The sequence below is a fragment of the Mobula birostris genome, chromosome 4, assembly GCF_030028105.1.
Source record: "Mobula birostris isolate sMobBir1 chromosome 4, sMobBir1.hap1, whole genome shotgun sequence".
Lineage (NCBI taxonomy): Eukaryota > Metazoa > Chordata > Chondrichthyes > Myliobatiformes > Myliobatidae > Mobula > Mobula birostris.
In genome coordinates this window covers 4,970,817-4,985,252 of record NC_092373.1, presented here as the reverse complement: position 1 = coordinate 4,985,252, position 14,436 = coordinate 4,970,817, and the positions used below count along the sequence as shown (strand labels likewise).

At 42.1% G+C, this 14,436-nt stretch overlaps 1 protein-coding gene across 1 annotated transcript; it reads right to left on the bottom strand.

Annotated features, from left to right (window-relative positions):
- Nucleotides 1-282: 282 nt before the first annotated feature.
- Nucleotides 283-13,825, bottom strand: LOC140196963 (scavenger receptor cysteine-rich domain-containing group B protein-like). The gene is made up of 4 exons (XM_072256900.1): nt 13,686-13,825; nt 9,242-9,550; nt 3,412-3,642; nt 283-287 (listed from the first exon to the last, which is right to left on the bottom strand). Exons 1-4 carry the CDS (start codon nt 13,801-13,803, stop codon nt 283-285), a joined length of 663 nt encoding a protein of 220 aa, XP_072113001.1. The 5' UTR covers nt 13,804-13,825.
- Between the last annotated feature and the right edge of the window lie 611 nt (nt 13,826-14,436).

Genomic DNA, 14,436 nt, shown 5'->3' with positions numbered 1-14,436 from the left:
AACGTCATTACTCTGCTTAATATAAATTCGCAAAACACTGGCCATTTACAACAAAGGAGTGGGCGCTTGCAATCTTTCAGCTCATGGTCAAATTGAAGATTGTTTAATTTTGTTTCCAGTACACAATTGAATATGAGAACATAATATTTTTTTTTCTCCAGTTCCCTGCAGTGGTAAAAAGAAAAGCCTAATCAGATAAAGAACACAACAATAAACCTACAAAATAAATATAAAATAATGTCTATAATGTGACACAAGGCACAGAAGTGTTTATACATAAGGTCACCCTGACAGGAAATTATAAAGCAGTGGGGGTTGGTTGCGCAAAGGGGTCAGTTGGTGACAGGAGTTGTTGATTAGTCTGACTGCTTGGGAAAATTAACTGATTTTGTTGCTGATTTACCTGGCGCAGATACTACGCAGCCTCCTCCTGATGGGAGTGGAGCAAACAGTCTATGAACAACCATGTTTCTTAACTTGTTCCTTGAAGAACTGAGGATATTTGCGATGGATTATAGATTGTTCGCAACCATTCAACATTTTTTCTGCACTTTTTGAAAGTGCAATTTTTCGTAATTCTTTGCAGTCTGTGGTTCAAATTTTCACAGATTTGATCTGACAGGAGTGTGTGACATTTGTACGTAATTAGCTGCGATTACCACTGCCATTAGAATGCGATTGTAACCTTGAATTATACCAGTTTGGGGCTCTCACTGTGGCGATGGTTAATCGTATCAGTATCTCAACATGGGCCTGTAAGTAAAGATAACTGTAGATTGCAATATACATAACAGGTTTCTTCAGATGTTGCAAATGAAGAGTAACACACACACATTTTTGATGGAACTCAGCAGGTCAGGCATAACCTTTCCAGGAAGACAGAGTGGTCGTTTTGGGTCAAAACACTTCATCATGACAACATTGTGGAAAAGCTAACAGTAACAGTATTAGGCAGAAATTTGCCTTCCTAATATAAATAGAAAAAGGGAATCTAGAGGGCTAAAGTTGCCATAGATTTTCCTTCGTTATCATAACTTGCTGCGGAAGTCATGTATTTTAAACTTGAAGGCAGAAAAGGTTGAATTTATTATGGGAAACAAGGAAATGGCAGACGAGTTGAACAGGTACTTTGGATCTGTCTTCACTAGGGAAGACACAAACAATCTCCCAGATATAATAGTGGTCAAAAGACCTAGGGTAGTGGATGACATCCGATAGTCTTGCGGGACCATGGATCTGCGCCTGGAAAGTCTTCACTCTCCAGGGCGCAGGCCTGGACAAGGTTGTATGGAAGACCAGCAGCTGCCCATGCTGCAAGTATGCCCTCTCCACGACATCAATGTTGTACAAGGATAAAGCATCAGGACGCATACAGCTTGGCACCAGTGTCTTCGCAGAGTAATGTGTGATTAAGTGCCTTGCTCAAGGACACACCACGTTCCCTCCGCTGGGGCTCGTACTCATGACCTTCAAGTCGCTAGTCCAATGCCTTAACCACTTGGCCACAAGCCCTTGGTAGTGGATGAACTGAAGGAAATATATATTTAGCAGGAAATGGTGTTGGATAGACTGTTTGGTCTGAAAGCTGACAAGTCCCTGGGACCTGATGGTCTGCATCCCAGCGTACTTAGGGAGGTGGCTTTAGAAATCATAGACGCATTGGTAATCATTTTCCAATGTTGTGTAGATTCAGGATCAGTTCCTGTCGATTGGAGGGTGGCTAATGTTGTCTTCTCTTCAAGAAGGGAAGATGAGAGAAAGGAGGGAATTACAGACTGGTTAGCCTGACATCAGTGGTGGGAAAGATGCTGGAGCCAATTATTAAAGATGAAACTACAATGTATTTGGATGGCAGTAACAATATAGGTCCGAGTAATCATGGATTTACGAAGGGGAAATCGTGCTTGAATGATCTTCTGGAATTTTCTGAGGATGTTAACCATGAAAATAGACAAGGGAGAGCCAGTGGAAGTAGTGTACCTGGACTTTCAGAAAGCCTTTGATAAAGTCCCACATAGGAGATTAGTGGTCAAAATTAGGAGACACGGTATTGGGGGCAGAGTACTGACATTGACTGAAAATTGGTTGGCTGACAAGAAAAAAAGAGTAGCCATTAACGGTCCCTTCTGGAATGGCAGGCGGTGACCAGTGGTGTACTGCAGGGTTCAGTGCTGGGACCGTAGCTGTTTACAAAATACATTAATGAGTTAGATGAAGGAGTTAGAAGTAACGTTAGCAAATTTACAGATGACACAACGCTGGGTGGCAGTATGAAATGTGAGGAGGATGTTATGAGAATGCAGGGTGACTTCGACAGGCTGAGTGAGTGGGCGGATGCATGGCAGATGCAGTTTAATGTGGATAAATGTGAGATAATCCACATTGGTGGTAAGAACAGGAAGGCAGATTATTATCTAAATGGAGTCAAGTTAGGAAAAGGGGAAGTACAATGAGATCTAGGTGTTCTTGTACATCAGTCACTGAAAGCAACCATGCAGGTACAGCTGGCAGTGAAGAAAGCGAATGGCATGCTGACCTTCATAACAAGGGGAATTGAGTATAGGAGCAAAGAGGTCCTTCGCCAGCTGTACGGGGCCCTTGTGAGACCACATCTGGAGTATTGTGTTCAGTTTTGGTCTCCAAATTTGAGGAAGGACTTTCTTTATATTAAGGGGGTGCAGCGTAGTTTCACAAGTTTAGTTCCCGGGATGGTGGGACTGTAATATATGTTGAAAGATTGGAGCGACTGGGCTTGTATACTCTGGAATTTAGAAGGGTGAGAGGAGATCTGATTGAAACATATAATATTATTAAGGGATTGGACACGCTGGAGGCAGGGAGCATGTTCCCGCTGATGGGTGAGTCCAGAATCAGAGGCCACAGTTTATGACTAAGCGATAGGCTATTTAGAACAGAGTTGAGGAAACAAATTTTTCACCCAGAGAGTGGTGGATATGTAGAATGCTCTGCCCCAGAAGGCTCTGGAGGACAAGTCTCTCGATGTTTTCAAGAAAGAGATGGATAGAGTTCTTAAAGATAGCGGAAGTAAAGGTTATGGGGATCCAGGAACTGGATACTGATTGTGGATGATCAGCCATGATCTGAGTGACTGACGGTGCCGGCTCGAAAGGCCGAATGGCCTACTTCTGCACCTATTGTCTATTGTCTATATCATTGTTCATTAGGTTAAAAACAAAAAAATCACAATTGTTGTTTGATCCAGAAGACCACAGCAAATGAGATCTATTTGAATGGCATATTATCACGGGGAATACACACTCTATGACTGTACGGGAGTGCACACTTTATGAAGGAACATAATGTTCTTACCAGAACAAAAGACACCAACATCAAGACCGAGGGGTAAATGGTCCGCTTGCGTGAAAGTGCAGTTCCAGAGGTAGGATTCACCTCCAATACAACTAACATTGCTCATTATCACAGGTCCTTTCCCGATTCCATACTTCCCGTGGTTGTAAGCATTTACTGCGGAGCCGCACTTCAGCTGTCTGCATACCACATCTGCGTCTTTGAAATCCCACAAATCGTCAGTCACTCTTCCCCAGACACCGCTGTGATAAACTTCCACTCGGCCATCGCATCGGCCCTCTCCAGCAGCCAGCCGCAAATGCCAGTGATCCGCTGAAAAAAATAATTGGTTATCGATGTCCTTCGACATTCAGCATCAGCATATTGTAAACAACAGTTACACATCCACATGTGTCCAAGCTGGTTAAAATTAATAAAGTTAGAAACTTTTGCAAATATGCCATGCGACTGTTACTGGGAAGAAACAGAATATGCAGACTCAAGGAATGTGATGATTCAGATTATCTTGGAGGGAAGGGTGGCGGGAGGTTCGAGAACCTCAGATGGGAATGTTACTAGAAATATGCACCAAGATAGCAGGTTGGGTTACTTTGCTCTGTCCCTCAGAAAATAACTTCTGAGGGCAAAGCTGGGTTTTAATAGTATCTGCTGTGGTCTTTCTACAATAACTTCATCCGTCAAGGATAACCTGCTGCTGATGTTACTTGATTGGATGGATAGCTCATCTGTCATTTTAGGCACATGTGCTCAACAGAGATGTTTACGAAGTTTAAACTCTGCAGCTTAGCCGAAAACTCATTGAAATGGTATAGGTATGCACAGGCTTCAATTATTTAAATTACTGTATGCATTATCTTGAAATTATTGTTAACTATAGGCCGAAAATGTAAGTTTGTATATGAAACAATGTGGATTATAGAAAATTCGTATTCGATAATTATTTTCTCACGAAATTTCAGAACTGAACTTTCTTCATTTTTATTATCATATGTAGTTGCTTAACGTTAATATGATGTTTGCTTGAGCTACATTCTTATTTATAGATTTCTTTATTTTCTATATATTTTATTTTGTCAGGTTAACATAGATTGCATTAATCCATTGGTTAACAGAGAATAGCTGGTTATCAATATTTGTAAATCATGGATGCACCACAAAAAATATTCTGTTTTATTATAAAAGCATATCAGCAGGTGCATTCTTAATCATTGCTTTATATTGGTTAATGAATTTCAGTATTGTTTCCATAGTGCAGCGTCTTTGTTGTAGTAAATACACAGTCACAGTGTCATAATAAATTTAACGCCTTGTGATGTGAGAACACTGCAGCGATGTGATCAGAGATATATTGTAAGATCCATCCTTGGAAATATATAAAACCAAGCAAATGGCGTTTTTTTTTTTCTGGGAAATTACATGTTTCACATCTAGAGACTCGTTTGAGGTATGCCAAATGACAGAGCTGAGCATTGCTATACCTGTTTCCGTGACTAGTTTATGTAATGTACCAGTGATGATAGATAATTTTCTGAACATTATAGAAATAAACTAGCCCGAATGATTTCACATTGTAGAATATAATTTTGCAATTGCCCGTCACTTTAAGTCGCTTTTAAATTGTTTGTAAAACATATCATGCAAAGACAATTTTGCATGGTAATTGTACGTTGTACAAATCGATTGGCCTTGGTTGCAGCTTAAATAACAAGCCGATTCCAGCGAACGACTATTATATAATTCTATAATTACGGAAATCTTTATTTTATTTTTTATTTTTTTATTTTTTTTTTAATTTGCATTGCCTTGCAAGTTGCAGACGAGTTGCACTTGTTGCAGCGCACAACCAAAACCTGTTTCCACAATCAAGAAGCCATTTTGAATTACATTCCTCGGCTATTTCTGATAACATCCTGCCACGAACTCAGAATCTCCGGCTCTTCAAATGCTCAGTACATCTGATGACAGTTTCAATATTCACTGATGTTTAACAACAGCCAACCTGAACTAACAAAGAGCTAGAGGCAGCCACCTAAAGTCGCCAACATGCCTGTGCCAACCCAGCATTCCCACAATGCTGGGCAGAACAACTGAAGCAGCAACAGCAAAAACAACAAAACAATAGTAAAGCACCGCCCCTTATTACGTTCAGACTACACTCGGCCACGCAGGCCTAAATCACCATAGATTCTGTAAAGATAAATCTTGCCTGACAAATCTGTTAGAGTTCTTCGAGGAAGTAACGATCAGGGTGGACAAAGCTGAGGAAGTAGTGTCTTTTACTTGGATTTCCAGAAGGTCTTTGATAAGGTGCCATAAATAAATTTGCCATATCAAATCTTTTCAGGCCTCTTAACATTCGGATCTCTTTCTATGAGAACACCACCCCCACCCCCATTATCCTGAACTCCAGGGAATACAGCCCAAGTTCCTCAGATGACAACCATTCCATTCCTAGAATCATGCTCGTGAATATTTTCTGAACGCTCTTCAATGTCAGTACTTATTTTCTAAAATAAGAGGCATGAAACTGCACACAATACTCGAAGTGTGAGCTCACGAGTGCCTTATTGAGCCTCAACATCACATCTTTGCTCATATATTCTGTACCTCTAGAAATGAATGCCAAAATTGCATTCTCCTTCTTCACCACCAACTCAGCCTGGAGGTTAACCTTTATGGTATTCAGCACAAGGACTCCCAAGTCCCTTTACATCTCTGCATTTTGAATGCTCTCTCAATCTAAATAATAGTCTGCCCGTTTATTTTTTCCACCAAGGTGCATGACCATACACTTTCCAATATTGCATTTCATTTGCCACTTCTTTGCCCGGTCCCCTAAACTATCCAAGTCTCTCTACTGGTTCTCTGTTTCCTCAACACTACCCGCTTCTCCACCTATCTTTGTATCATCGGCAAAATTACCCGCAAATACGTTAATCCCATAGTCCAAATCTTTCACATATATCGTAAAAAGCAACGGTTACAACACCGATTCCTGTGAAATTCCGCTGGTAACTGGCAGCCAGCCGGAGTAGGATCCCTCTATTCCCACTCTCTGTTTTCTGTGGATCAGCCAATGCTCCACTGATGCTTGTAACTTCCCTGTAACTCCATGGACTCTTATCTTGCTAAGCAGCCTCATGTGCGGCACCGAGTCAAAGGCCTTCTGAAAGTCCAAGTACACCACATCTACTGCATCTCATTTGCCTATCCTGCATGTAATCTCAAATACATTCAGTAGATTAGCTAAGCAGGATTTTCCTTTCAGAAAACCATGCTGGCTTTGGCCAATCTTGTCATCTGCCTCTTGGTACTCCGTAATCTCATCCCCAACAATCTATCCCAACAACTTCCCAACCACTGATGTCAGGCTAACAGGTCTAGAATTTTATTTCTCCAGCTCCCCACGCTTCTTGAATAGCGGATTAATCTTTGTAATTTTCCAGTCACACGTTACATTGCCAGTCTCTACCAATTAGTAGGTATTCGTTTAGCCAGCTGAATTCGTTGTATTAATAGTCACATAGCCAAGCACGTTAATTTTTCAATGGCTGGCAACGTTCGGACTATTCAAGTGGTGTTTAATAGTGTGTCTTTCCGGAGATGTATGCAGATTTTGCTGTGTAGTCCTCATTGTTTAATGTTATTGTGGATTGCGCTTGGGATCATACTAGTTGACGATATTACTATTGGAGCAACGTAATTCGTTTAATTCGGCAGATTTCTGTTGATTTTAACTTATTAATTTATATACCTTATGTGTATTTGGAATGGCTATACCTATTGATCTTGTTTGTTTATCTGTATTATCATATCTTGATGGTTATTATGAATTGTCCCATCTTTGATAACCGATCTGCCGTGATATAATTTGTGGGACGCTGACTGTAAAACCAGATCAGGAGTGTATTTATAATAAGGTGTGACATATTTCATGAGTTTGTATTTTAAAACAAGGATTTGGTGAATGATATTTGCCACTTGATTGTGTGTGTGCGAGTAATCAGATTGAGTTAAACTGCTGCATGATGCTGTAATGTGTTGGATTGTTTTTGGTTTCGCTTGACATGTTCTGCATTTATCATCTTTAATTTGTTATTCTTTTATTATGTATTATTGATAATACGTTTGCGTTAAACTGTCTTGTCAGAAGCAAACCTTTGTTTCTGGAAAAAAAATCCCTGTATTACTTTTTCATGTTCTGTTGTGTTTCAATTTCCTCCTTTTAGTCAGCATTTTTCACATATAATTGATTATTATTATGATTAGCATTTATTAAAAAAAATCGGCTGAAGCTTTTCTTCCCTCTGGCACGGTCATATCCAACCAGCTCAAGTGACAATTACGAGGCACATCCGGACTATTCTTGTGGTGTTCAGTGTTGCGGCTTTCTGAAGATTTACATAAATATTACTGTGTAGCCATAACGGTTTCATGCTATTGTGTAGTGACAACAGTTGTTATTACTGTCGGTACAATGTGTACCTGGTCATGTTCCGAAGTTTTCCAATTTCCTCTTCTAATTCAGAAAATTTCTGGTGCTTTTCACTTCCTGATTTCTTTCTGATTTCCTTGTTTATATCTGCGGTTCTTGCTTGTCTATCCTGTACTATTATATGTGGACGGTAACTTTATATTGCTCTGTCTGTAATAAGTGATCGATCATAATATAATGTGTGTTATTCTGACTCTAAATTTGATTCTGACGCTGTTAAATTTTACTGAGGTGAGATTACATTTATGAATTTGTATTTTAAAACAAGATTCTGATAATGATGTTTGCCACTTGTCTGTCCCTGTATAAGTACTGAAATTGTGTTAAACTGCAACAGGATCCTGTAATGCGTTGGATTGTTTCAGGTTTTGTCGGACATTTTCTACATTTATCACCTTTAATTTGTTGTTTTTCATGTGTGTATCTGTGATCTTTTTTTTTAGTGCTAACCACCTGGTCCCGTATTGCTACAAACAACCCCTCTGTTTCTAGAGGAGGTCTCCAGCTCTGAGTCAGGCGTGGAACGCTTCTTTGTCGACGCCTGGTCTCTTAGATTGTGTGGATGCCTTCCCTACAGGATTATACTCTAGTGTCGGTTAACGTTTTCATTTTCCTGGGCTGTGGTCTCATTTACGTTTAGTGGTGTATACTTCTTATCGCAATTGCTCCTCTTTTGCCTGGAGAGCTGATTCCAGTTTTCGTTGATGAAAGTATATATTTACAAGGCTGATGCATAGATTTTTTTAATGTCACGTATTCCAGTTCAGGATTTTGACCTGGTTAGTGTTAACCTAAGAACATTCGATGTGCATAATGTTTTCTGAATGTTGTCACTTTAGATATTTTATTTTATTTTTAAATGTTCCAGATTAGTTTCAGACCAAGCTATTAAGCAAAATAATATATTAATATAGGTTTAGCGAAAGTGTTTGTTGCCATTGTTATATTTTTACTGTTGGGCTCTGTCTGTTAGGTTGTATTGACCGTTCGGGTAAATTCTGTCAAAAAGTTTCCTTTTTCGTATGGGGATGTATTTTCTTCCTCACTGTTATCGCAAATACACATACATATATATATATATATTTAATGTTCATCCATCGGGTATATTGTACCGTGCTCCTCTGTTTCGGATTCCATTAGGTCTATTGCACTTATCTTCATGTTTAATATTCTGCATTTTTCCAGTCCAAAATCCATGTTTCCTTTATATCTTTTGAAAATTGTTCTACTATTTGGATTAATTGTTTTAGCTTAACTGATGAAGGAGAATATAATTTTAAATCCTCCGTCTATAAAATGTGTGCTAAGGTATAGCTCACTTCGTTGTTTCTGACTTGATATTATTATTATTATTATTATTTTCAAACTATTATTGTTATGATAAGCGTGGCCGATACTTAATGGCAAATCACCTACCGGAACAGATAACGCCGGCGTCATTTTTGTGTGTACACGGTTGGTCTCCCCATGATGAAATGCGGCATTCATTCAAACGCATTTCATTACCGCGACATTCAGTGACGTCCTTCCAAATCGAGCCATTTCCTTCACCAAAGAATGCTTCCGCTTTCGCTGATAAAACCGGTCCACAATGGAGATGATTGCAGACGACAGAGGCATCCTTTAAATCCCAGAAAACATCGCAGACCGTTCCCCATGTTTCGTCACGTAATACTTCCACTCTCCCCGAACAGTTATCCATGCCGCCAGTTAACCGCAGTTGACCTTTTGAGCAAAAACATCGGGGGACAGCTGTTTACTGTTGAACACATCCATCTATCCACCGAACTCAGCAAACACCCCACAACCACGATATTATGATTTGAGTAAGACTATAAGACGCTAAGTTATAGGACAGAATTACTCTATGTGGCCCATCGATTATGCGCTATTATTTCATCATGGTTGATACAATTCTCCTCTCAGCACCACTGTCTTGCCTTCTTTCCGTTTCCCTTCCTGCCATGGAAAATCATTAATCTCTGGATCTCTGAATCCCTGTCTTAAACATGCAAACTAGCTTGAGCTTCACACAGCCGCCTTTGGTTTAGAATTCCACAGTTTCTCTGGCTGAAGAAATTCCTTACCATCGCCTTTCGAAAGGCATGCCCGTTCAGTTACCACACCTCCACACCTCCCCTCACCTCCCGCCACCCCCCCCCCTCCGTTTGGTAGATTGTTCCCTGTTCCATACTGTGGGGTTCATCTTGAGAAAGTCTACGACCGTGTGGTGTGAGAGGGGTTTGTGGTGCCTCAGGAGCTGCCCCTAGGGTGGGCTGCACTATCACAACTGAAGACTCGGCAAAGCAGCAGATTCGGCAATTGCGTTCGTGAATATGCACATATCAGCTAGTTATTATTTATTATTGCGGTATTTAACGCTTCTTTTCGTTGTTGTAGCGCGTGTGGGGACTTGAACAAAGTACAGCAACATTACACTGCCTGATTGCGTTCAGCCTTGACTGAGAGAGTGGACAATCGTATCAACTGACGTTGAAGAAGAGCGGCATTCGTTTTATATTTAGATATTCGCTTTCAGCGCGGTATTGGCATACAATTTTCCGTTTGAGAGTCCTAGTTAACGGCTCTGTTTTTCCCAGCTTCTCAGATCCGTCGACCTGCTGGTAAAGAGCGTCGGTATTTGTATTGTTGCTGCCCGGATTATTGATGAGGATAAAATTAACCAGTTGAAGAAGAGAGCTCACCGGAATTAACGAGAGTTGAGTCTCTTTGCGTCCTGAATGTAGGACAGTTTCTTCTGATCTGCACAGATCAAGAATTACGCTCTTCCCCTGCCAACAATTGCCACCATTCCCCAAGGGCCTCCCCGATGGTTAAATTGTCGCGATTCGCAATATCGTCGTTACTGTCGGCCGGAGTCAAGCGACTGGAAGAAAAGCACAGGGGCGCAGCTCGACCATGCATGGCTGTGATGTGTCAGGGTGGTGCTGCACAGAAGCTGCTGTGAAACTTCGCTTCAGCTCCGAAAATGCTGGGTCGACACCGTCTGTCGAATGGAATCTGCCGAGTTCTTTCTGGTGAGGTCTTTTACGGGAGCCGAAATTCCCGATGAATTGGAGTAAAAGTTCGCAAGCACGATGACGTGCCCTAACTGTCTGAGTGTAGATGGTTTGAGTACCTGTCTGAATTTTACTACCCTCCACTTGAACACTAAATGTGGTAAGACGTAGACCCAAAACGCATTTGTCGTGTTTAGAGTACAGGTTGTTTTTGAGGAGCCGTCTGTGAACCCTCCAGGAATGCTGGACGTGTTCCTGATGAGAACGGAAATAGATAGGAGCGTAGACTAAATACAGAAAAGCAAACTGTTTCAACCTGTCTTTCAGCACATCGTGAATTGAGGCCTGGAATACAGCGGGGCATTAGCCAGAACAAAAGGCAGCAAAAGGTACTCATGGTGGCCATGAGAGGTGTTGAAAGCTGTCTTCCACCCATCTCTTCCGCTCATAGGGACCAGATTACAAGCATGGAGTGGATCAATTTCGGAAATTATAGTACTCTGTTGAGAATTTCGAATGTAGACACCAGCAGGAGAAGAGGGTAATGACTCTTCACAGTGATGTTATTCAAGGGCCGATAATCGATATTGGGAGGGAGCGTGCTCCTGCCGGAGATGATAATGGACCAATAAACCCCATGGCCGTTGCATCCTTGAAGCACTCCTCCATACCACCGTTTCAGGACAAGAGAGAGGAAAAAGCGCCGGTCCTGCGGAGGGTTAGTGCCAGGTAGGGTGTCTAAGAGGAAGTCGTCTGTCTGGTATGAAGCAGGGAGATGCCGTCACTGAAGACCTCAAGGAGATTCGCGTATTCAGTCGCAATAAGAGGCAGATTCATATCCCTCTGGAGCACAGGACACGATTTAGCTGGAGCTGGATCCAGACTGGTAGACATCCACGCCGGTCCCCACTCTGAGTGCTTTGACAGACCAATTATTCCGTGGTTTATGTCGGGATATCCAGGGAGGTCCAAGCACAATCAGCAGTTCAAGCGAATCGACCAGATAGAAGGACAATTCTTCACTATGGTTGTCTTCGAGCACAATTTTGACAGGTTCAGCGAAAAGTTGGATCTGGCCAGTGCTCAAAGTCATATGCGCCCCACTTGCATGAAGTTCTGTGTGGACTGGGTGCGGGGTAATCAGGGAGAGAGCGAGGATAGACGGCGATTAGATGGCGTGTGGGATGCTTGAAGTATTCTTACACTGCGCCAAAGTTTTCCGGTCGTCAACGGGAAAAGCAGATTAATTAGATCATCCAGACAATCTTGCTCGTCTAAAACAACGATCTTCTGTCGGATTCCTCGTTCAGTCCACCTGGAAGGAATTGAGGAGAGATCACTCATTCCATTCCGCATCTACTGCAAGCTTGAGGAATTTGACTGCAGAGACCCTCACCATCCCTCACCTTGCCGCAGGTCCTGAAGTTAGTGGACAGACTGACCATGTAATGATAGGGCAGTCATCCTCCTAAACTCTGTAACGAAATGCCGGAACGACTGGGCTGCAGTGTGTCCTTGCTCCCGTAAGGCGTTGAACAGGTTGAGTGGAGTTGCATCTAGGAGATTGACCACGTACGTCCATTTCTGTGCATCATGACCAAAATGTACAGGCTGGTCTTGGAATGTCAGTTCGCATTGGATAATGAAGTTTCGGCAGCCATCGAGATTCCCGGGTGAAGGAATATTGGCTTGTTTCACAGTCACTTTATTCCGTGATGGTCCGAATGCAGGAGGCATTTTTACACCAGGCTTGAAAGTGGGAGCCGCAGTGTCAGAGGTTGCAGGGCAGCAGGAAAGGAGAACCTGCTAGATGCTGGGAGAGGGATTGAGGCGGCCTGAGGCTGCTGAATTGCATTGGCAAGAACGCTAATTGCTGTCAGCTGAAGCTGGCTGTCCGCAGTGACCTCGGGGACGGCGGTTGTGAGAGACAAAATCGCAGGCACATCACTCCGATTGTTTGCGGTAATTTGCCAAACAATTGCTGCGAGGGATGATTGCTGTTCCGCGACGTGACACTGAGTTGTCGGCACGAGTCTATCTGTCTCATTGCTGCAGTAACAGATTGCTTCATTCAGAACGGATTCAATTCCCTGCAGCTATTCTCCTACCTGACCAATGAATCACAGGGCCAAGATCAGCTGCTCTCTCTATGCTGTGTCTGTCTTGTGTGTGCTTCGAGACTTGCTGTCATTGCATTCAGATATGGTACAATTGCGGAGAGAGGGACACTGAAACAGGTTGACAGTTCATACATTTTAATACGAATAGTGCTCAAGAGAAAAGAGAACAATAAACGCTAGGCCAAAGAGGGCAGTTGTGTAAAACTCGCAAGCTAGATGCGAACACCGAGGCTGAAAGGAAATATTTAAATTTAAAACGAATACCACAGGTCTTCAGCGTCAGTCGACTCGATAGACCACTTTGTCAGGCAAGGTCGAGTGCAAGCATGTTGGTAACGTTGTTTTGCTTTGCTCAAGACTCGACAAGCGCTACAACGAAAACAAAATGTGAATTAAGTACTGTACCGCAGTAATGAAATATTGACTCCCTGACAAGTGCATATCAACGAGTGCAACTGCCGAATGCTATTACAACATTTATTTTTATCTATTTGTTGTGAAGACACCCAGGAAAATGAATCTTAGTGAATTATATGGTGTCTTGAAAATAAATTTACTTTTGAAGTTTGAAATCCAGAATTCCGATATACCGTGTCCACTGATATTTACTTCTCTGTTGAATTTACCAACCAAATCATCAAGACTAATACACTGTTTAATCATGCAGTCAGTTCTCTCCGCTATGTAAATCCAGCTGTATAAACGACGGAAAACACTCACCTGAACAAATGACGCTCACAGCACTTCTACCCGAACAGTTGTGTCCATTTCCTGGTGTAGTTGCGCAATCCCAGATAATGGTCTCATTGCCTTGGCATTCATAGGAATCCTGCCACATGGGACCACTGCCCTCTCCAAAGTATGCCCCTCCTAACACTGATATCACTTCCCCACATTTCAACGATCTACAAACCACGCGTGCATCCTGTAAATCCCAATTCGAATCGCACACAGTGCCCCACGTCTCTCCATGCTGTATCTCCAATCTTCCAGAGCATTCGTCGTATCCATCAATCAGTCTGGGCTTTCTATGTCCTACGGTATATTAGAGGAAAGTAAAATTCCAGATGTAGAGGATTATATGCAGATTTAGACATGGCAATAGCTAATTTCATCAGGAGTTTGAGGAGACTTAGTATGTGACTAAAGTCTCTAGCATATTTCTAGATGTACCGTCGACAGCATGTTGACTGGTTGCATCAAAGTCTGTTGTGGAGGCTCTGCTGCACGGTATCTGGAAAAACTGCATAATAGTGCAAACACAGCCAGCACCACCATGGACTTTCCACCACAGACAGCATCTTCAAAGAGTCTGCGTCTCATTCCTATTCTGATATGTCTATCCACGGCCTCCTCTACAGTAAAACTCCCGATGTGGCCTTCTATATTTTGACGAGACCCGACGCAGATTGGGAGATTGTTTCGCTGAACACCTACGCTCTGTCCGCCAGAGAAAGTAGGATCTCCCAGT